The 24788-nt window shown below is 34.0% G+C and overlaps 1 protein-coding gene across 5 annotated transcripts in view; it reads left to right on the top strand.

Moving 5' to 3' along the window:
* The window catches only part of LOC117125386 (baculoviral IAP repeat-containing protein 6-like), a 56741-nt gene that overhangs the window by 2090 nt on the left and 29863 nt on the right, over positions 1–24788 (top strand). For 3 of the 5 annotated variants that reach the window (XM_033271889.1, XM_033271887.1, XM_033271885.1), the window contains exons 2-20: positions 201–382; positions 6520–6657; positions 7838–8094; positions 8527–8572; positions 11607–11689; positions 12157–12280; positions 12491–12693; positions 13249–13310; positions 14027–14101; positions 14818–16323; positions 16948–17173; positions 17784–17929; positions 18216–18575; positions 19095–19269; positions 19851–20018; positions 21086–21208; positions 21806–22057; positions 22600–22937; positions 23743–23918. In XM_033271889.1, the coding sequence (XP_033127780.1) occupies positions 201–382; positions 6520–6657; positions 7838–8094; positions 8527–8572; positions 11607–11689; positions 12157–12280; positions 12491–12693; positions 13249–13310; positions 14027–14101; positions 14818–16323; positions 16948–17173; positions 17784–17929; positions 18216–18575; positions 19095–19269; positions 19851–20018; positions 21086–21208; positions 21806–22057; positions 22600–22937; positions 23743–23918 (4640 nt within the window). The remainder of the gene's footprint in view (positions 1–200; positions 383–6519; positions 6658–7837; positions 8095–8526; positions 8573–11606; positions 11690–12156; positions 12281–12490; positions 12694–13248; positions 13311–14026; positions 14102–14817; positions 16324–16947; positions 17174–17783; positions 17930–18215; positions 18576–19094; positions 19270–19850; positions 20019–21085; positions 21209–21805; positions 22058–22599; positions 22938–23742; positions 23919–24788) is intronic. The other 2 variants (XM_033271890.1, XM_033271888.1) reach the window with 1 other exon arrangement.

Raw genomic sequence — 24788 nt, 5'->3', positions numbered from 1 at the left:
TGGCATTTATGCAAAGCCGATCATATTCAAATAAGTACTGTAACAGTAATATGATGACGTGTAATTTGAAACAATTCAAAGGCCTTGCGAGTCGTGTATATATTTTTTTTTTATCAGCAAAATCCTCCAATTGAACATAAAGGCAAGAACCTAACAACATCTACATCTTCATTTTCTTATCCTTTTCCTTAATCATACAGCTGATCCAGGATCCTCCGTGGAATGCAAGTATCTAAATGAGGTAGAACAAGTACTCTTCAAGTCGGACACTGTCATCGGCTTGCGAAAAGACATTAGCGGTGTTCTCCTACTCGATTCGGCGCTACAGGCTCCAGTTAGTAAAACCGATGACTTTGTTGTAGTCGAACTTACCCATTCTGAGGTGAGAGATATATTAGCTCTTTACAAATTTTAATATCAACATTGGTTTTCGAGACAAATAGTTTTTATTATCGTTTTTCTTGTTTTGAAATTCACTCATATAAAGTGTTGATGTTCACTTCTGTTTTCAATAGAATTTGCTTAGAACATTAATTTAATATTATTATGTATGTTCTTGATTTACTGTGTAATGCATTTGTTTATCAATGCCTATGTCAAATGGAATCCTGAGTTATTGGTCGTTATGTAATGTACAGTATGTAACCTTACATAAGGTTTAATAGATATTCTGCTTACTATTAAATTGAATGATCTGCGTGTGGGTGTATAACATAAGATATGAACCTTCTCCAACTCCTGTGTCTTTTCATTTGTCTTCCTCTAATAATAATAATAATAATAAACTTTATTTATACACGTGTGGCTCAGACTCAGCCAATGGCTGTTCTTCCCTAAAATACAATTTAAAACAATATTAAAAACAGCAGACTAAATGTTAAACAAAACAATATTAAAATTCTACAGCATAAAAAAACATAGTACAGTATGAATTAGAGGAAGGCAAAATACACAGGAATCATATCTGCGATAACTAAAATTTACAATACAGAATTAATTAGACAAGTTAATCACTGGCGGCAAGAGAATTAACATTGTTTAAATTACTATTTTAAATGTGTACAGGTTAAATGCAGTTTGTTGACTCTCTGAAAGAGTATTCCACAAAACAGCTCCTCTATACAAACTACTCTTTTTAAATTAAGTTTTAGGTAACAGAATTTTTACATTAAGAGTATTTCGGCGAAAAACAAATAAAAACAAATTGTGAAGATACACTGGGAATATATATAATTACTTATGATAACACATTTCCTCTCAATACACAACAATCCATCTCTTCAATTTTTGTTCCTTCATATAATAAGCTTCTATTTATTTATGATGATTATTTATCTTATATTAGCCTACGTATGTTATTTGACTACACACAAATAGAGACATTGTGCTCCTGCCTTCCACCGTGCAAAAATTCTTATACAACAATATTCAAACAGATATTGTTCTTTAGAGTTTTGTAGTCAAGTTTTTAAAACTTGCATTATGTGTCAAGGCAAATCAGTCGCTTGTTAAAGATCATCAATGGAGAAAATATGGCCGAAAGCTTTATACGTTGAAAATTCAAAGAAAATCGAAATCTATTTTAACACATAAAATTAACAATAAGTCATCTAAGAACCATGCTACCTTGAAATTTTTCCAATTTTCAATGGTAAAAAAACGTTTTTATATTTTTTATGGAGGGTATCTCACTGTAAAATGTCAAAAACTTGGTTCTTTTTTACCCGTTTAGTTACACATTTCCGATGCTATGCACGTCTGCATTTTGAAAGTGAACCGCTCCATATTTCAGTGTATGTAAAGGGAATTTTATAAGCTTTTTTATGTGTCATTGGTCAGTTGTCATGATACATCTTTAATCTAACCAATTACAAACAATGTTTTTTAATAGTGTTCATTGATGATGACGCTTAAATAATTTCTCAAAAACGTGTTTAGGGTTTTACACAAACTAATACCCATTTCACACTGATGCTATTTTGCAAATATTAACAACTTGTAACAAGTTGTAACCAGGTTTGGATGAGTATGAAAGCAAATTCTTGTAAAACTTTCAGAGATTTCACAGGGGTCCCCTGAGTTATCTCGGAACAAAAACAGACCATCGCGAGGCCTTTTTTTTCCCCGAAATCTTCTGAGTTGTTGTTGCGCATGCGTCATGTCCATATTTTGACCTTTTCGCGGGCTGTGTTTTTGTTTTTTTTTTCAGTTCGAACGAATGGCGGCAGCGATGGTAGTAATCAACATTACTACCATTTGTTAATAGGCCTAGACCTAAAATCAAAAGAAATCTCGCTAAATTTCACATTTAGTCTGATGTAGAAACAATCACGAGGCTTCGTAAAATACGCCGACAGTGAATCATTATGATGCTTATCGCACTGATTGCCTCTAACAACAATGGTGAGCTACCGGCCCGACTGCGCTATCCTAGGCCTATCTTTCTCGCCAGCTCGACTACAGCCAGTGAGCTAGGAGTTGAATTCGTTTTACTCTCTGAAAGCTAAGGACCATGGAATAATTATAATCTTGTTAATTCGGTACCAGGCCTAGTTTAGTAGTTGATATGTAATTCGGACAACCTACAACTAGCCTAGGAGGCCTACTACTAGTACCTCTATTTTTTATTTATTTATTCATTCTTCCGAGTTTTCCCGAGATTTCTCATGGTTTGAAAGTGCATGTGTGAAACGAACCAAAAATCTCGGAATATCAAACTTGTTACAACTTGTTAATAATTGTTAAAAGTTGTAATATTTTCTGCTAGTGTGAAATGGGTATTAGGTGTCTTTAAACTTTATAGCGAAAAGTCGGATTGTAAAAATGTTTTAACCATTGTAAAGACAATGCTTACTAAATAATAATAATAATAATGTATTATCTCAAAATTTTTGACAAGCGACTGATTTGCCTTGACCGCGGCACATATAATAAGCATTTGTAGGAAATTGATGAAAGGGTATACTGTAAGATATAATACATGCTCAAGCTGGACACTTGAGTAAACACACCAACTTTATTCTTTTTATGTTACAGTGATCTATCATTTACATGAAATTGCACACAATGTGTTAACCATGTCAGAGAATATGGCAAATAGATAAAGTTGATAGAATAATCTATTTTACATTGATGAGTCGGAGGATATGTTACAATGTCTTGTAATAATATATTGTACTGTATGTGATAAAGTCTGGAAAAACATCTATTAAAGCATTGAATTTTATTTCCATCTGGGTTTTTTATATTTTTTTTGCTAATTAAGTCATTGACCGCGAAACACAGTGGCGTAGGTATGGGCAGTGCACCCAGTTTAAAACACTGGGGCCCGGAGCTATAATTGGTGGGGTGGGGGCCGTTCAGTAGGCCTACAGATCTAAACTTTTTATAGGTCTCCCTCTAATTTAGACCCCTCCAATTAAAGACCACCTTCAATGCTCAATAGGTCCTAATATAATCAAAATAAAATAATACATATGACCATATTTATATTTCTTTGAATATTTTTTTGACTATACATATTTTTGCGCTTTACAGTGCTGTAAATAGTGTTTAAAAACACCTCAGAATGTATGAGCATTATTAGAGTTTTGCCTGAGTAGACACCTATCAAGGCTCTGTCTCTGGTTCCGATCAGGTGCCTTTTAGGACACTCAAAAGTATCCTGACTAAATGTGATTTAGTGATTTGGTGATGGTCAAAAAGATAGTCAGAAAGAAACTCTGTATCCGTGCTCCAGGCTTTACAAAATGGCCCAGCAGTTATCTTGCACTGGAGCCCGTCATCACCTTTTTACGCTGGCGTGAACATTTATGTGTCTACCAAAAAAGATAGTAAACTATTAGTATTAATAGTACTATACTAATATATTGAAATTTGTCTGCTATATGCATTGATATGCACTCCCTGTGAGATTACAACATTACTACGATATTCATCATTAAGAGAATGCTATTTATCTTGCGTCATTATGCTTCATACCAATATTTTCCGTTTGACACAATTCTATGTTGTACATTGAATTGCCTCATAAGTTTTTGCTTCCTTCCTGATGTTGTTAGTCCATGTAGTGCTTAGGTCCTGTTTTGTGGTAGTTTTCAATCCTGTTAAATTCGTTTTGAGCACTTCAAGTTTTTTTTTGTGTGTAATCTGTAGAGGTGCCCATTTACCATCAATCTGTTTTCTTTTAATTACTCTACTCCCTTCTGATGTATGTTCCTTTTAATATATTTGTTGTTCTGTTTCTTTTCAGACAATTTAATACAACACATTACAAAACATAATGCCATTGCTCACCATTATCGTCATTATCAATATGATGACCATCAATATCATCGTCATCATATTTGATCATCATCATCATCATCATCATTATCATCATCATCATCATCATCATCATCATCATCATCATATTTGATCATCATCATCATCGTTATCATCATCATCATAATCAATAATATAATGTATCTTCATCTTCAATATCATCATAATCATAATATCACCATCACCAGTCATTAAAGTCATTATCCTCACCATCATTGGATTGGATTGGATTAGAGTAGCTTAGCTCAGTTGGCTAATCTGGTGGTATTCACTGTGTGTGCGCTGAACCGTGGAGATCTTTAGGTCCCCGGTTCAATTCCCATCACTGCCTCTCCTTGTGTTTCAGCTAGAGGGCTGAAATACAAGTTGCATAGCGCACCGTCTTTCGGATGAGACGTTTAAGCCGTTGGTCCTGTGTGCATTTATGGCCCATGTGCACGTTAAAAAACACAATACACTCAATACAATACTGCCCAATCACCACCAGAAGGACCCCACTGGAAATAAGTCTTCTTCTAGACTTTCGTGGGCTGTCCTTGGTGTTTACACTGAATAAATCCAACCATCATAGTCATCGTTCACCCTCATAATCATCATATCATCATCACCATCATAAACATCGTTCACAAAGCTGTTGGTGTACATAAGAATGCTCACAATTTGTATTCTCTTCAATTTCCTTATTCTCATGTACATGTATAAATAATCAATTAAAACAAATACCCACGCAGATTACCAACTAAAGTTCCTGTAATCTGCGCAATACAGCACTTCGCTCTTGTGAGTTCAACAGTGGCTTTGGTACAAATACTCTATTATCAGTGATATTTATAGAACTACTATCGTTTACATTAAGTGACATTTGAAGTTGATCCACACTTAAGTATCACCAGTTGATGTCTAGAATTGAAATTATAGATGAATTCCCAAGAGATGTAAAGTGAATTGTTTATGTAACCTTCTGTATTAGACAGCTTACTTCCCTGTTGTACAGTGTAATAATAAACAGTTTACAGCCCCATCAATAGATGGCTTACTGCCCTGTCAGTAGACAGCTTGCTGCCCTGTCAATAGACAGCTTACTGCCTTGTCAATAGACAGCTTACTGCTCTGTCAAAAGACAGCTTACTGTCCCGTTAACACTGTCCCGTTAACGCTTGACTGCCAAATATGGATATCTCTGTGTTTCAGGTTTTTTAACGTAATCCAGTGATGTGGTAGATGTGGTAATTACCGACATGTACTAACAATTTGAACACTATATTCAGTCTGGACCATAAGTATTTCATTATTTGTTTGTTTACATTAGCGTAGAGCGGTATTGATTTACTTTCACGAAATTGCGATTATCCCAAACTTTGTTGTGCGAAATTGCATAAATCTCCAGAAGTGAGTCATTTTCATTTTACTGTTAGGGCCACAGATTGTGATTAGTGTGTTTGCTACCATTGTAAAGCTAAAATTTTCGTAATTCTTGTAGTATTCACTAGATGTCAATCTGATCACATACGCACTCCCAACAAACTTCAGAAAAGTGTTAAAATTTGCTAAAAAGTCTGGCGGTGGCTCATACTATTAATAGTTTAAACCCCTGGTGGTCAGAGTGTTGGATAGCTACAATATGTTATTTACTGTTGAAGTCCATATTTGTAAACAGATTACTTCTCAATCCACAAGGTCTATAAAACTGTTACTTATAATTAGATATTGTTAATTAACTTGTTTCCCACAACATGCTCCACAAAATAATCAGTATTTTTTTTCTCTGACCCCTTAAAAAAGGGCAATTGTAAGATTGGGGGCTACTTTTTAATAGCAGTATTTCCTCAAGTACTCCATTCCTCAAAGTTTCCATTAATGTATGGATAGTCAAGTGGCTTTGATATTAAATGCAGCATAACATTTGAACAAACAAAATTAAACCTATCTCAGATTGATTGAGTCTAACTGAATTTGTTCTTGCTTCCTTTTGTAATCTTAAGCTTTTTATATTCAGAAGTAGTAACTCATGAAAAAAATTTACATACATTTGTTTTCATGTGATTCTTGATGTTTGCAACAATTTTGTATTCTCCACAAAATTAATACTACCTGACCATATTGTTGGTTTTTTGGGTTGCGAGAAATGTTTTTTTTCTTGTTTTCAACTTTCGTTTAGACAAAATTAATATAAAATGCATTTTCTTTTATTCACAGGCTATTCAGCTGTTAGCCTGCTTGAAGAAAGTGGCTTTACCCAGCCAGGAATACTTAGAAGAGGTTAGAGATGGCCTACAGATGGGTATTATGGGATGCAAAGGGGCTGCGGATCATAGCAACCACAAAGTGGCCAAGGTATATTTTGTTTCTTATTGTCTTAATCTTGTAAGTTTTCTTTCTACAGATCAATTCTTTTAAGCATTTGCCAATGGGAGATGAATTTCTTTACTTGTATTTACGAGGAAATTACTGTAAAGCCGTATTTATTTGAATAGACGCCCCTGGCATTTATTAAAGTATATACTCTATCTATCTATCTATCTATCTATCTATCTATCTATCTATCTATCTATCTATCTATCTATCTATCTATCTATCTATCTATCGATCTATCGATCTATCGATCTATTTATCTATATCTCTATCTATATCTATATATCTATCTATCTATCTATCTATCTATCTATCTATCTATCTATCTATCTATCTATCTATCTATCTATGACACAAAGTGTTACAGTACATAGTATAATAATAATAATAATAATATATTATAACAGAGTCGATATTATAGTGTATAAATATGCGCCCTCACTATTAACCAGAGCACAACAATTCGTAGTAATACTGTAAATAAATGTGTTTTTAGTGGCTAAAAATATACTGGCTTATAACATTTAGATGCTCATATTGAAGGATGAACAATATTCTATGTATTGTATTTAATGTTGTTTATTGTTGAGAAGGATTTTGGTAGGGGATGGCATTTATTCGAGGGAGGAATGTATTTGAGGGCCTAGATTATTCGAGGGCGGCATCGCTGGTTTTTGTTTTGTTTTTTGTTTATTTTTTTGTGAAATGGATATGTGTGTACTTAAATAAACTCAACTTAACTGTAAATGTGGAATTACCACACTTATTTACTGTCTAAATTGTGTTATTGCATGATCATAAAGACTTATTAATCCCAACCATGTTTGAAAAAAATGTGATTATACTGGAGTAGAACATATAAGATGTGTTAAGAATGATATTGCTTCCATTAGATTTGTTTACAGTCATTTAGGCAGGGCGTTTATTCAAGGAAAAAATAAAATGCCTCAAGGCATATATTTGAGGGAACTGTTTATTCCAAATGAAGCTCTAGAGGGGGAATTTATTTAAAGTGGGGTGGTTATGAATTTTGAAAATATATAATTTGATATAATTTCCTTGTGGTCACATGATTAAAAATAATAAAAACTAATTAAGAGTTTGAACTTGACTCATTTCTACAATTTTAGTTTCAGTTTTGTTTTCATTAATCTTATTTCAGTGGGCAACCGTCAAGATGAACCTTCCCCATGTTGCGATCCGTTCGGTCTGCAGTAGCCTAGTCTCTGCTCCGCAGAACACTAATAAACCCGGACTGTCAATAGCATCAGCTATACTTGATCGCCTCGATTCCCTTTACTCCGCAAATCAGCCAGAGTTTACCCCTGTAGGATCAACGCGCACGGTTGACCGCTCACTCATGTACACAGAGGCAGCACGGAGGAATACGTTCTCAGCATGGCCTCACATGGATTATAAGTGAGTTTGTTGGTTATGTTGTCTATTTAATTATTTATTCAATTTAAAATTATGGAAAGTATATTCCTCACCAATTAAAATTTGCATAAAATATACCATTACTATTTAATCCAATTAAATTCAGTCTTTTTTTTCAAACACTAAAGGATATAGTTTGAAATTCTGGTTGTTTTTTCACATTTTAAAATACTCATATTTATAAAATTACAATCTATAAAGCAAATAAATTTTGCTATAAGAGTTAAAACATCAAAGGTTAAATGTTCAAATAATTTAATTCTGCTGCTGATATATTATTTTAGATGAATTTTCTTTAGTTTTACCATTACAGTTTCGGCCAAAGGTTAAAGTTGAAATTTTAAATATTAAAATCCTTAAATTTGACCTTTTATTTCCTCTCGTTTCTTTATGATTTTATTTGTTTTTTCATAGATGGGCTCTGCCTGATGCCATGGCCCAAGCAGGTTTCTACCATGGAGTGAGTATTTGTACACATTAAGAAAACATGATTTCATTATTTATAAAGTCAAATGAGTTGCCTACGGCCACAAATCATTTTTATTTTCAGCTGCCAGTCTTTAGAACTCCCTCCCTAAACATATTGCCGACCCACCTTCAGTTGCTATTTTAAGAACAAACTCAAAACACATCTAAACGTGCATAGTGCCTTTGTTTTTACCTCGGTTTATAGTAATCAATTTTTCTAATCAAGTCATATTTTGTAAAAATTGCATACAATTTTTTTCCCTACGGAATGTGTTAAGTTCTTCTTTGAGATAGCTCTCCCTGATGAGAATCTGCCTCTGCAACCGGCACCACCACTTAATTTCAAACCTCGCAAATTTAGAGTTTGTTGGGAACTGACGGTTTTAAGTATTTAGCGTGATAAGTGGTAAAGTGACGCATTCAAAACAGTCCTCGAATAGTTGCATAGGCCTAACAATAAGTATCCCAATGAGAAATCTCAAATTTATTATTTTCAATTTTGTAAATATTTTATCTACAAAACTCATTGCACTAATCATTTTCCAGCTTAAATTATTATAATCCAATGCACAGTTGAAAAGTTATGGCCATTTAAATGTGGTGAAAAAGGGGGTCCGAATGAGAAAAAGGGTCCTTTTTCTACATCGAATTTGGAGCATTTTTGGAGGGCCATAACTTTTAAAATTATAACAGAAAATTTCTAATTTTTAGAAAACACCAAGACAGTTTTATGTGTATTTTTTTCTGGGTCATTCTTTAATGTCTTTTTTGATAATGGCCCTTAAGTCTGATCAGTTGGTATTTTGTGCCGATTTTTTGTGCATCTCAAAAATGAAAAAATCGAACTATTTCAATAGCCTTCATCTCAAATAAATTATGTGCTCTGATTCTAATATTATTATTTAAAACATCAAATGATATTTTAACTAAAATTTGACCATAGTTTAACTGGTTTAACAATTAATGAAGATGGATCAAAAAATTCAATATGTAGCGTAGGCCGTGCCAGGGCTCCGTATTCCATGCGAGTGTATTTTGCGATCGCACTGGGACCTTGGACCGGGACGATAGAAGACTAAAGAAAGATGCATTAATATTTTATCAGTTTTCCAAAATAAAGATCCTAATCTTGAGGGTACATTGACTTTACAGATCATAAATTTACTAAAAATACCATGTTAGGGCAGCATTACATTCTGGCCTTAATATAGGCCTACTGTATAATCGAGTCTGCCTGTCTATTTTGCTGGTGCACGGCTCTATATACTGTGACTCTCAGGTCCTCTGAATAGAGAGACGAAACTGTATGTAATACATTTTGTTTTCATATAAAAACAAAACTGCTTTATTAAAATATTAGTTATTAATTAACTGTTTGAACTGAGGTACCTTCTTTCGATACGAACACGACAGCTCTGTCGCTCAAGTGTCATATGGAGCATGTGTGTGAGGCAGTGGGCGTTTAGAACCGTCCATTTTTCCAACTGGGGTATAAATATTATTTTATCACGATTATATAGTAAAGTTCAGTGGATTATAGGCATGTTGTAGGAGAATGCTTCACCGGTTAGAGGCAATGGTTTAGCCTTTCTTGTCCCCTTTGGGGTTCCCACTTAATATTGACATACAAAAACATAGTTTGCATGAAATTCATGCAAATTCAATTAACAAACATTGTTTTATCAAATGTAAATATGATTTAGCTTTTGTTTAATGCAAAATCCGGTAGATTTTGATAATTTTGTCACTAAAATTTATTTTTGTGGCGGAAGAACACATCAGTACCAAGTGAATTATACATCAAAATAAAGCTCTTTCATAGCCTAATAACATACAAAAGAAATTACTCCGCTATCTTTATTGGATTTTGTGCGATCATGTTTTTAAACTTGGTAGGGTATTTCCCAAAGAATTTTTTACGCGTGCAAGTTGGCTCGCCAGCTTTTACAATTCATTTTAAAATCATGTTTTCTCTGCAAATATTTTATCAATATCATTAAAAAATATATGATAGTAAAGAATAAACCATGTTCTTTCAAGATATATAATTTTTATTGACATACATTCAAGATTGACATTATTTTTTTAACATCAAACTCGTGTCATTTTATCAAACTTCGATAACATTGCCAGACTGTGGTAACACAAAATGGTTTCATTGGGATACCTACTAACATTAAGCAGGCTTATACAGATTTGAAATAAAGAAATTAAGTATATTTTCATGCTAAAAATATTTTTCAGGGTCGCTGAATGTTTAATGTTGTCGGTGACTGGTAATAGAACTTGTCATGTCTTTCTTTCTTTGTGCAAGTTTAACTGTGGGCGAAGTATCGTTTCCTGAATTGGTTTTTTCCCCCCTATCAGATTGAAACTAGATATTTGTTTTCGATCATATTGACCTTGCATCTAACTAGATATTGTTACCTGCTCAGACGTCATCCATACAACAACTCCCTGGAAATAGTAATCCTGTAGGAGTATTTTCAAAACCAAACAATTGTGACAAAAACTCAGTATTCTCTTTTTTTTTATTAGCTATACAAAGTTCGTTCAACTTAATAGTTTGACAGCCAATCTGTATTTTCTGTGTGATTTCACATCCTATATCCACCAAATACCAGGGTTTTAAAGCCTAAAAACATTTCGCCTGTAAAATCTCTAGTCTACTCATAATAATAACAAGTCTCTAATAAAATTTTTATATTTAATTTGCTATGTCATATTTAGCTGAAGAACTAATGCTACCAATCTTTTGGTGTTTGTCGATTAGTTAGTAACAGAATTTTAGATTTAGGTGAGGGTCATCCCTACTTCACATTGGCCCAGTGTTGTGTTTTGGCCTTCACTGTATTGAAAAAATAATATTCATTGAATAGTTATTAATTTTAGTTTCTTTAAATATTTTTTAAAATTTAATTTAATTTTTTCTCGTGGGCTAGAATAATTTGCTTGAATAATAGGACCGCTTATTACGAACCAGGGGTATATAACTTATAGTATTATATTATTTGTTTTCCTTGTAGCCCACTACTCCGGGAGATGATAGAGCATTATGCTTTACCTGTAGTGTGTGCTTAGTATGCTGGGAACCAACAGATGAACCTTGGTAAGTGATGATGATGTCATCATTTTGGTAATGATGATGTCAACATTTTGGTGGTAGTGATGATGTCAACATGTTGGTGTTGTTGGTAATGATATGTTGCTGCTGATATCATGGTATAATGATGTCAATATTTTTTTGTTATTAAACATTTGAATAATCATAAACTTGTTTATTCCTCATGTCATGTGGACAGACACACCAGTTATCTTCCCTATGAGAATTTAATTGTGTTGTATAGCCATTCATTCATGTACTTTATTTAGCTATACAATATATAGTAACATGTATAGTAAAATAGCCTATGTTGGACCCCATGGAAAATATCAATGAACACTTAACTCTAATGAAATAACACGTCAAATTGATAATAATATCAGTATTGATGTCATTGTAGTTGTGCTGTAGATGATATTGTAGTAATTAACTTAACCTATTCATTTTTGCCTTTTCCCCATGAATTCCCATAGGTCTGAGCATGAGAGGCACTCACCAAACTGCCCCCATGTCAGAGGAGAACACACCCAAAATGTCCCCCTAGCAGCCACCCTAGCTGCTGGACCTGCACAAGCACACGGTAGCAAATCAAACCATGTGAGTATTATCATTCTAAATTGAATTGTATTTTATTTTTGAGATTGTGGTAAAATCTCATGGCAATTGATGGAGTGATTAATTATTATTGCTATAATTATATTGCTAACATAAGTGATGATTGTGATGGTGATGCTCTGTCTTATCTTGATAATAGATTAGTTTTTTTAGAATTAAACTGACAATGATTATGGTGTTTTTACTTTACAGATATGTTGCCTAAGTTCTATTACAAGCAAACGTTATATCGCTACGGCAACTGAGAATGGCAGTATTAGTTTATGGGATGTTAGTAGGCAACTTGCAGTGTGCAGTCAATTTACAGTTAAGTTAGCTAGTGAGGAACGCAAGGCCAAGTTAAGAAAAACCTCAAAAACTGCTGTGAAGGAAGCATGGGCAGAAGAGGGTACAAGGTATGATTATAAATGTTGCTCAATATCTTAAGGATACCAATTATCTTTACATGACTTGAAGATGAAGTGTTTGTTGATTGGTACAATGCTTGATTTTAAGTCCCAATGTTCAGAGTTCAATGCCGGTCAATGTTAAGCCTGGTTTTCATAAAAATCACATCACGTTATTGCCGACTCTTTTTCCAATGCTGATTGGTCAGTTGAATCAGGGAGCGTTCCGAATTGCGACGGGGGACAGCTACGCAGTACAACAACGACAGTGAAAACACTGATGCGGCTGGGTATCGATTCAATGAAAATCTCTCCCTAAAAGTGGTAATTTAAAACATAAAATTATCTCCTAACTGATTGAATACTTGATTGATCTTGTAACTGTGTAAATTTTAATAACTTTGAATTCATGTTTGTATATTTGATGCTATAATCTATTTTATGTTGGTATATTTGTTTGTCTTTCTATGATCTGCTAAGTTTTTTTTTATCTGTTACTAGGTGGTGAATGCTAAAAATCAGATTAAAACACAAATTTATATTTAAATAAATTTCATTTTTCAGTGCTAAACAAAAAGTACCAGAAGATTTAGAAGAACCTAATCAGAAAGATAATATTGAAAAAGGTAAATAATGGTATGAATATATCACTTCTCATGAGAAAATTTGGTAGGCACTGGGGCCTAAAAAATACTGTGAGTTTAAGATTAAACCTTGGCTAATTGTGTGTCTCATGTTCTTTGGCCTCCTCCCCATATCTGTGTTTGTTTTTTTTCACCCAGAAGCATAAAATGGATACCTGGTTAAGCTGCATTTACACTAGATACGATAACGGCACGACAATGACAAGATCATCGCTGTCATATATTATTCAACACTAAACTCATTTTTATCGTATTGTCATGTCGTTAGATGTGTTAAAGTCAGGCTCCGGAGGAAAAAAATTTTTTGATATGTTGTAGAACTGATTTTTCTAAGACAGAAAAAAGTTGTTTGACGAAAAACTAGGGAACGGTGAATGAAATACAGATTTTTGAATATTTAAAAACTGGGGGAAAAAGGGGCGTAACCGCCCATTTTTACACCTTTTTCCCCCAGTTTTTAAATATTCAAAAATCTGTATCTCATTCACCGTTGCTCAGTTTTTCATCAAACAACTTTTTTCTGTCTCAAAAAAATCAGTTCTACAACATATCAAAAAATTTTTTTCCTCCGGAGCCTGACTTTAAGGTTTTAATAAGTAATTTAATTGTCAACGTGTTGTTTTGCTGGTTGAATTTATAGATTGTACATTTTTAAAAGAGTAGGATTTTTGAAGTATTTGATTTGAAATGATTTTCAGATGAAGGGTACGGAACAATTAGTGATCTACCAGGATCATCCTGGACCAGCACACAAGATTCAACCTATGATATATGTAAGTGATTCTTCTTTCACTGTTAACCTCTGTGGATAATTTCATTCTTCTTGACTTGGGTTGGCGCTTTTACCACAATCTACACAGATTTGATATTGTTATTCAATGGCTTTGTTCTCACACGGCAGCTAACGGTTAGCAGGATCCAGGTTCTGCTAACCGTTAGCTGCCGTGCGTCCATGCGAGAAAATCCCGATCCAGATACCAACAATATGATGATTGAATCACTGGCCAATAAGAAACTGGAAATTGTAAACGCGTATATGTTATTGGTTGATGATAGAAACGCCCTCAACTTGCTAACCAATAGCGCTTGCTAACCGTTAGCGGTATCCGGATACCGCTAACGGTTAGCGCTAACCGATCGGGCGTTCTCACACAGGTGCTAACGGTTTGTGCTAACGGTTAGCTCCCGATCCGGATACTAGGGCTCTCGTTAGAACCAGGCTAATGAGTCAATTTAATCTCCAATAATTTTCACCTACCAGAGCTATGCTACTGTATCTAACGAATGAGTTCCCATATCGGTAAAATGTTCAGTAGTCCCTAATGTTAAATGACATACATTGGGAAACACACAAAAAGCAACCACAGACTAATGCCCTACAAATAAAAAAACACCTGTATATTTAAGATAATTCACCTTCTTATCTCATTTATATGCTTGTACCTTGTGAATACAAAATAATAACTTCTATTTCTTTTTTTTTTATCAGGTGAAAATGTCCATGTGACAGCTTTACATGTCATTGATGGTGAAAGTTTACTCAAGGGGGGAAACATTGCTGCAGTCAATGGGGAAAAACGTGCTGAATCAGCCCAAGGTTGCCAGGAAAATAAAAACTTTTGTTATATTTTTGTTGGAATTCGGGCTTCTTTGCCAGAAAAATCTGACGGTTTAATAAGTGATGCGATATCAATGTTTGGTTTGAAGGAAAAAAGATCTCATAAGTCTATATTGGCGATATATTCAACTTCACAGAGGAAGATTGAGGAGACAAAATCTCCAAAGGAATCCAAAACAAAATCTAAGCCTGCTCTATCGGAGACTGGAAAATCTGGGGGTGTATCAACCTTATCTGAATTACTTATGCCACAGGTTATGTCTCTTGATGAACAGGAGTTGAATTATGTTGAAATTCCATTATCGCTGCCTCCAGTGGATACCCTAGACCCTGTTGATGACCCCACCAGCCAGGATAGTGCAATGAAGGAAGGCTTTCAAAATATAACTAAATTTATTATGTCTATCCGGTTACCCTCGCATATAGATAATGAAAATTTATATGTATCCTCAGTGTTTTCAAGTATAGATCATAACTCTATTGTTGTTATCATGTCCCCTGTTGACTGTTTACCTGTTGTTAAGAAGAATGACAATAGTTCCAAGTGCAATGTAAGAGTCGAAATTGACAAGGATGTTTCAAAATCTAATGGTCTTAGTAAAAATCACAGTGACAAAGATCATTCATTAGGTTTTGATGATGCTGATTTTAATGGAGAAGATGTTTGCGATAAACCTAGCGTTAGTAATGAATTTGGTGTGGCAATTAACGAAGATGCAGCTTACGGTGGAGAAGATGAGGTTGACTTTGGGAAGCCAATGGGAGAAAAAAATACCAAACCATACGGTGGTTACATTTTAGTTTATACGATCTGTTCTGATGAACATGGAAGAATAGAGAAGTTGAGATTGCAAAAATCCTTCATTATTGAGGATCCAACCCGTAGTGTTAGTGATATTATTTTGCTTCCGTTAGAATCTAGTGATACAAACGGTGACAAGAATGAAGACGTAACCGATGCTGCAAATCTACGTGATAGTTCTGTTTCAACGAAAAGCAATGGCACAGAATTATCTTATGGCTTAGATGAAGTGGACGGTGGTATTACACAGAACCTTGGCCAGTTTGCTGCCTTGACAAAAGAGGGCGGTGTAATATTCATGGACATAGCGACATGTAGTACTCTTGCCTACATCCCGCCTTCAATAACGGACGTAGGTGGCAAAGATGGGCATGAGAAACAAGTGGACAAGTTTGCCGCCCTCACCTATTGTTCTGGAATGGAGAGGATAAGTGTTTGTACGGAATCTGGTGAACTGCGATTTTTACAATTGCTGCAACGTTCGGCTACAAACCAGTCTGCTAAGGATGATATTGAATGTGATGCTGGCTTTTCAGTGACAACGCCAGCTGATCAAGACGAGGTCTTCATTCAATGTAAGATATGAGATTGATGTCAATACTTTATATTTTTGTCGATAGTTGATAAAACTTTTATCGGTTTTCACATTTAATTCCAAAAATATTCTTTTTATTCATGTATTATATAATAGTATAATACACAGTGTAACTTCATAAACTTGATGTTTAACCCATTATGCAAAATTAAAAGTAATGATAATAGTAATGGTTATTATTTCATTAATTGTTAATAAATATGTTAATGATTATGTTAAATAATTATGGTTAAAAAATTATTGCATATATTATTATTGCAATCGAACAATCTGTATTGAATATGTAATACCATTCAAAATTCCCTTCAACATTCCATTTTATCTTGGTGAGACAACATAAAATTAATCAAAATAATAATAATAAAAATTAAAATTAATAGCATTTGAAATTAATTGTTTGGTGTTATATTTTCCTATATATAGGCATGATGATACCAATCACACCCATATACTGTATGGGCAAATCATAAATATTTGTTAGTTAAAACTTGATAATGCAGATAAATCTAATTGGTATTTTCTAAATTTTTTTGGTAGTTTATCGACAGTGTTTTTTATTTCGGAATTTATAATAATTTGATATGCAATACTTACTGTATCACAGCTGCTGAGTGCCTTGTCAACCAACCAATCACAGCTGACAGTTTAAAGCAACTGACCGAGTTAACTAAGTTTGAAACTCTAATTCCCCGTTTCTCGGCAACGGTACCTCCTTGTTGGACGGAGATACAACAGGAGCAGCAGCAGCGGCGTCATCCTCAACATCTTCATCAAAAACACCATGGTGATGCGACGCAACACACACGCACATGGAAATTGGCTGCCACAGGGTAAATTCCTATTTTATAATGCTTAAGTAGCATGAGGTTACATTATAATCACAATAAGTTGCTATTGTGCTAAGAATAACAGAAATGTAAAAGAAGCATGGCATATTCCATTATTCTTGGGAGTAAATTTGCTGCCTTCTCATTTACAGTACCGTATTTATTCGAATAGACTCACAGGGCGTTTATTGTTGGAAAGGGTTTTGGAGGTTGCGTTTATTTGAGGGAAGTGTTTATATTTTTTGCGTGTAAAAGGGATACATTGTGCTCAAATAAACTCCCTAATTTCACTGTAAATGTGGAACTTCAAGACATATGAATCTCAACAAGGTTAGAGAAAATGTAATTCTAATGGAGTAGAACATTAATAGAATGTGTTGAGAATGATGTTGCTTCCATTAGATTTGTTTACAGTCATATATATGAGGCCTGTATTTGAGGAAAAAATAATGCCTCGGGGTGTTTATTTAAGGGAGTCATATATTCCAATTGAGGCTCTAGAGGGGCCTTTATTGAAAGCAGGGTGTTTATTAGAATAAATAGGTATTTACCTGTTTTTCATATGTGTTTACCTGTCTTCTCTAATTTCAAAAACTAAAACTTGTTTGTTTAGGGCCAATGAGCATCTCTTCGAGCTTGTTCTACCAAAACCCAGCATCATAGGACACATCGATGTGAAGCTCAACTTCCAGCACTTTTGTGATCGGGTACCTGGAATTCAAATTACGTTGCTGAAACAAACAAGTCAGCATGGTATTGGTATGTTCCACTGTACTATTTTTTAACACATGAAGTAAAAGTAATTTTCTAGCCTAGTTCTACAGTTGAGTCTCCAGACCACTTGCCCTAGGTGGTCCTATTTTTCAAAACACTGTATATCAAACTTGTTGGACCCCTGTGGGCAATTTTCTTGTGTGATTACTGCTGGAATACAGTTAGACAATTTATTAAATTTAATTAAATCATTAAATTAAAAAAAAAAAAACATGAACAACAATATTTGTCCTTAATTATTATTGTTATTTAAATGTTTTATGTTATTCAGGTAAGGACCCTACACCAGTTGACACCCTGATAGACTTCAGTATGGATATGTTGTTCTCTGATGGCAAGGACAGTTCCAAGGACCCGTCAAACGCCACCTCGTCCCTAAACATGCTCCTTGGTGATGTCGAGAAAGATTCAGAAAGATTGAAATCCGTATTCCTCGAGAACCACAAGAATGACATTATCTGTGGCCCACTTTCGTTAGATTCGGCAATCGACGTGCCAGGATGCAGCGGACTTGTGACGCTCACGAGTCACGAGTTACTTAAATCTAAATATCGCTCTTTCTTGCTTCATATATGTAACAGCGAACCGTTGAAAACAGAATCCAGCAGGTCCACTAGAATGAATAGAAAAGGTACATATTTTCCATTTTCTCATATTTTATAGATTCCTTGAAAATTTTTTATATCTGGTCCTAGAATATTAAGTAGAATTCCTAGTTTTTCACCAGACATGTGTAGCGTACAGTTTATATACTTCTCACTTATATATTCAAGATATACAGAAAAGTTAAAATGAGCAGGAAAACTTTAGAATTGATAATATTTTGAACGATAGTTATAAGAGGTAGACATTGGCTGACTAGAACCTCTTTTAAACAGCACATTAGTGGAAAAAGTGGCTAATTTACAAGATAAAAAAATATACCTAGTAATAAATAAGATTCTACATTGCACTACGGTCAAGCGTATTGGGATAGCAAATTCTCATGAGGACTTTAAAAAACAAACTTTTGAAAATGTTAAACCAATGAATAATAATAGCGTAGTTAAATTTATAAAATCTTGAATGCAAAAAGCTTTGACTTTGTATTTTACACAAAAAAATTGCTTAACTTTGTTCCATCTTTTAATCCAATTCTTATTTTCTCTAGATCCTCCATTTATACTGACAATGTTCCAGAACCCCCCACCTGTGACACCCTCAGAGCAAATCTCAGCTTTTGCCTTCACCAAAGACTTGGACAGAATACAGGGCTGTGATTGGATACAGGAAATATCAGTCACGATAAGGAAAACCAAGCGTCCTCCTTGCGTATATAATGATAGGTAAGATCCAATGTTTAAGGCCAGACTTCTTTTATACCTTGTTCACGAACACTTTGACCGCCAATAATGGTAATTTCAATTAAAAAATAGAATTTAATTGGCCAAAATGGAAGTTTAACACAAAAACTAATTTATGTTTACTTTTATTATATTTCTTTTGTAATTATATATATTTAAAGCATTTATCAATCTCATTTATACACTTGTTTACATTCATCAATAACATTTAATTTTTATTTTCTCCTCTGCCTAGATGCTTTTGGCTGCTAAATAAGAAAACAAAATTTTATTTTTAATTTTTTTTCTGCCCTTCTCTGACGATCTTTAAAAAAAATAAGTTTGGTAAACAAGGTATTAAAAAAGTCTCCGCCTAATTAGCAAGTTTTCCATGATAAATATCTATGATTTGCCCATCTATGGGGTGATGGTGTCTGTGGCACCCATGTATTTGTAAGTCATAGGTTTTTGTCACATAAAAATTTATGGTCAGGTCTACTCTATTTCACTCTTATATTTGGAGATATAATAATGCCAGCTTAATGAATCTGAATCTTAACAGTCCTCTTATTTTGTTTATTTAGGGTTCAAAGATTGGCCATGCTGGAATCATCCAGTTTCCATAGAAAAATAGTAAATATATTAATTGGTTCCAAGTCGAGTATTGTCTGCGGCAGTAAGGAGTTCACACGCAGTCTAGCACTTGATATACTCTGTTGGGTGGCTGGCGTCCAAGTATCCGAACCAAATCGGTAAGTTTCAGTCGTCATTCTTGTAAGTTTTATGTGGAAAGAATTGTTTGTAGGTAGTGGGACGATTTAGGCCAAAGTCTAGCCTTGAGAAAAGATTATCCCCTGCAGTGGAATTAATGCATGGGGCATTAAGTCTGGCAACATCCATGGATAGTTTATGGACATGGATGGATAATCTTAATTATTTGAAAGAATGACTTGAGCTATAATACATTAGATATTTCCTAATAAAGAAGTCATAATGATGATAACAATACGATAATAATTTTAGCTTTTCATAATGCTTTTAGGAATGTTTTTATATGAGGCTGCCATCCCAAAACCAGCGTACTGTCACTAATAGTTAAACTGAGTAATTAGCATAAGAATGTGGTGGTATTGTATACTTTAATACAGAGAAGCTGTAATACTTTCACTCATAACTTGGCAACAGTAAGCCGATTGCAATAAATGACCCATTTTGAAACTTATAGTGTGTAGAATAAATGTGGCGAAGACAAGCCAAACCAGTCACTCGTCGCAAATCCTGTATCAGAGATAATGGCCAAAACATGCTGGAATGTCAACATTTTTGAAAGCTTTTATTGCACTTAACTAACTGATAATAACATGCTATTGCTATGCTGTTATTTTCGTCATTTTCAATGTTAAAACAACAATTTTTAACAATTTGTTGATGATTTCTGCCTGAGAAATGCCAGAAATCATAAACTTTGAAGGCCGATTTCTCAAATATTGTTCTTTAAACAGCTGTATGTTTAAACTCCCATAACTTCATAACGAAATGTCGGATTTTAATGATTCTTTTACCATTTTGTAGATCTCATTTTACTGTTTAACATTGTATTAATAACTAATTTTGATTTTTGCGACGAGTCACTGGTTTGACTTGTCTTTGCCACATATGAAAAAGTAAATTTTCATTATTTGGCCACTGATTCTGGTTTTTGAATGGTAAGCCTGATATGTGCTATGCATCATTTAGATAGAGATTTGCAGTAAGAGAAATTATATGAAGTGATATGAGCACTAATCAGATGGCTGTCTGTTTTCATTACGTTATATAGGACATCTTCATCTATAGTTGACGCAGTACAAAGGGAAATGCGGGATATTGTACGCGTCTGTTTCTTGGAGTCTGGTCGAAGCATTGCCCATCGTTGTAGCCAGCTGTTTATGCTGTGTATAGGGTAAGCACCTACTGTTATTGCTGCTGTTGGTATTATAATAGTTATTGTTGTTGTTAGTACAGTTAAACTTGCCTAAAGCGACCTTGCCTAAGACGAATAATTTCTAAGTTCTAAGATCTAATTTTACATGCCAAATTGTTGTGTTTTCTATTAATTAACAATCTGTAAGTCGAATTTTATCTAAGTCGAATTTTATCTAAGTCGAATTTTATCTAAGTCGAACAATATTTCAATGGCATTTTGGATTTGACTTGCAAGTTCAACTGTATTATAAATATGATAAGATAACTGATTATTAGTAATATAACTGTTATGATTAATTTATTTTTGTATTATTGTATTTTTAAATCCATTTGATTACTTCAGAATGTTAGATAGTGACAAAGACAAACAGTAAAGCATTTGTGTGGCCACTCCATGCAAGGTTAAAAGCTGTTGTGAAGCAAGTTATTCTCCGCAATTTTAGACTAATGTTGACACCCCAAGCTTAACAATCCTAGATATAATATTGTAAAATTATATAAAGTATAATGTCTGATGTAATATTTTAAAGATAATGTTTGAAAATTTACAAAAAAATGTTTATAACTATTATAGATGCACTAAAAACCAAGGCAAGGAGGCCATGGCAGCTTTCCATGACACCATGTTGCAGGGACTTCTTAAGTGGGTACCAAGCATTCTTAACACCACTTCTGCCGGCTCTCTCCATTGGTTCTTCTTATTGCTTAACCTTGTAAAGTCTGGAGACTTGGAGTCTACTAGTGAAACCTGTGCATCATTTCTGAATGCTGTTGCTAAGCAACTGCAAGAGAAAATGTTACCTCAACATGCATTGCTAAGGGCAAAGTAATTATTTTTAATTTTTGCTATATTATATTATTTCATGTTGAATTCTTTTCTGTGGTTTTGACTCAATTTGAGTATGATGTACCTGGTTTCTGGTGTCTACATCTTCATGTGGGTGTAAAGGTCAATTCTAGGGGAACAGGTTTTTCACACTTCCCACAATGCAGCAGGTTTTATGTACATTTGTGAAAAATCGTGAATTGATATATTTCACATATTCATATTCAAAACATATTCGTTAATGTGGTAGTGTATTTTTGTAAGTAGTTCTTGTTTAGTTGTTCATTTTATAAATTTCATGATATGTAGAAGGTACACATACAGCCTCGTGGAAGAACACCACCTTGGTGAATGAGCTTCCGTTGCAAAAGAAAGATTTTATTATTATTTATGAACAATCTATGCTTGCAGAAAATGTAATTCTCAGTTGTCTTTCACAGAATTATCTAGGAGAATGCATTCCTCGTTGTTATTTTCTTGACATTTTATAATAAAAAAATTCTAATTTTAACTACAAAATTAATTGTTTTTGTTTTTACAAGATATGGACTTCACGGTACCCCGTTGGACCCTGTTATGTACGATGGGCCGGCAATATTCCTACCAGCTAAGACCAGCGTAACATCCTCTGCCAGCACGATCCAACAACCCATGAACACATTTGCACCCCCACTCCCAGCAACCTCCACAAATTTTCAACAAAGCTTGGGAAGCGATGGGAAGACCCTCGGAGAAAATGGAAAGGGAAATGGAAACGGGAATGGGGAGTTAGTTCCCGCTCCAGGTGGAGTTATGATGAAGGGTATCCTGGAAGTGGAGCCTCTACACTTTGTCTGTTGTGCTACGAGTGATGGTACACAGGTCAAAAAGACTGGAGTTGGTGAGTCACTTGCAAATAGTTGACTTACCCTTATTTAATTAAAGCTTTACGATGTGATGAAGTCTAAAAAATCCCCTAAATTATAAATAAAACATTGAATTTCTCATTTAAAAAAATATCAAATAATTATCCAACTTCCAATGAGACAGTTTAAAGCAATTAATTTTTTGCTAATTTACGGATTTTATACTATAAAAATCATAAAGTTGATAACCAGTTTTTATAAAACAATCACAACATATATTGTAGTTTTTATTGTTTGTCTGATAAATAGGCATGGCAATATTCTTTTGGTTGTCCTGGTTATACCAAGTATTAAGACACATTAAGTAATATGCACTTAATAATGAGTATTGTTGCGCTTATTCAATAGCAGCTCGTAGGCAAGATTTTTTTAATACCTTGTTTAGCAAACTTGCCACCCGCCAATAGTGATGATTTTGCATATAAATGAAATTTTATTTTTGGCCAATTTGTGCAAACTTTGCCACGAAAAAGTGGAAATTTATGAAAAAATAAAAGTTTTTCTTTATTTTTATTACGGCCGTTGCTGCCTTAAAATCTCCAAAGATATGTATGTTTCCTCCTAATTGTATAAGTTTAAAGCATTTAACTATACCATTACTACACTGTTTATTCCGTCTGGATGTTTTTGGCAAAACTGTTTGCTAAATAGGAAAAAGTATTGTCATAGCAAAAAAAAAAAATCATTTTTGGTGCATTAGTTTTATTTAAAGTTAAAGAGGCATTTATACAATCTTTTTATGTTAGTCATTCTATTCACGACTCTTCATTTTTTCCGCAGAAGGAGTGCCAGTTGCAACTCTTCATGCTGGGGGTATGAACGTGAACGAATCCAGTGCCGGGGGACCAGCGGCAGCAGCCGCCCTATCGGCCTTGTCGAATGCCATGACTTCGGCTGAACAACAACTGCAGGTATTGCAACACAGAACTCAGATGCTTGTTAAGCTACAGCAGCGAGTAAGTCAATACATACAAACAACATGCAAAAAAAGAAACATGTATACAAATATGTAAACAAACATACATACAAACCTTGCAACAAGCATGTAAAAACATGATTGTAAACTTACGAACATAAAGGAAGATGCAAACAGAATAAAAATACACACAAACATGTTAACAGACTTCTCAAGTACTACAGAACTTTCATAGAATTTGCTATGAAAATTTTACGGATGCACAGAAATAGACAAAAATACTATGGAGATTTATTGTAATCCTAAACCCATAAATAGGTCAGTGTCTAGAACAAATAACTTTTCCATCAAGATCTTCCGTTACATTGTCCCTAGACAACTCAAACTTGTCAGATTACTAATAAATTATTCTGAAAACTAAGAAAAAGTGGCTCATAAGTCTTATCCTGTCCGGTTTGTTTGAAATTCCAAAGCTATTATACTGTAATTCTGTACCTGTAATAAGCAACCCATATTTTCACTCAGGACAAATTATTAGGTGCTACGGAATGTTTGTATTTACTGTGGATATTTGAAGACATTGCATTTGAAGAAATGCATTTCACTAATTTGAGAAGTCTGTGTTAACACTCACAAATATGTAAACCAATGTGTAGACATGTATTCAAACATGAAGATATAAACACATTATATAAAGGAACATGGAAGCGTACATCCAAAATTTGAATAAACATGTAAACATACACACAATTGGGAAACATACATCTATGCAGGAGCTTAACGAGAGTGAGTCCTGTTTTTGTCTGCTGTGATCACTATCTTTATTTGCTAATATATTTATATTAATATAGAAATAATAATAACATAATATTTTTTCTATTTACTCATTTTTAGTTGTATTTATTATATA

This window comes from Anneissia japonica, unplaced genomic scaffold (genome assembly GCF_011630105.1).
Source record: "Anneissia japonica isolate Jap-2015-1 unplaced genomic scaffold, ASM1163010v1 scaffold2003_len1103335_cov173, whole genome shotgun sequence".
NCBI lineage: Eukaryota > Metazoa > Echinodermata > Crinoidea > Comatulida > Comatulidae > Anneissia > Anneissia japonica.
This window is presented reverse-complemented; position numbering and strand designations above follow the sequence as displayed.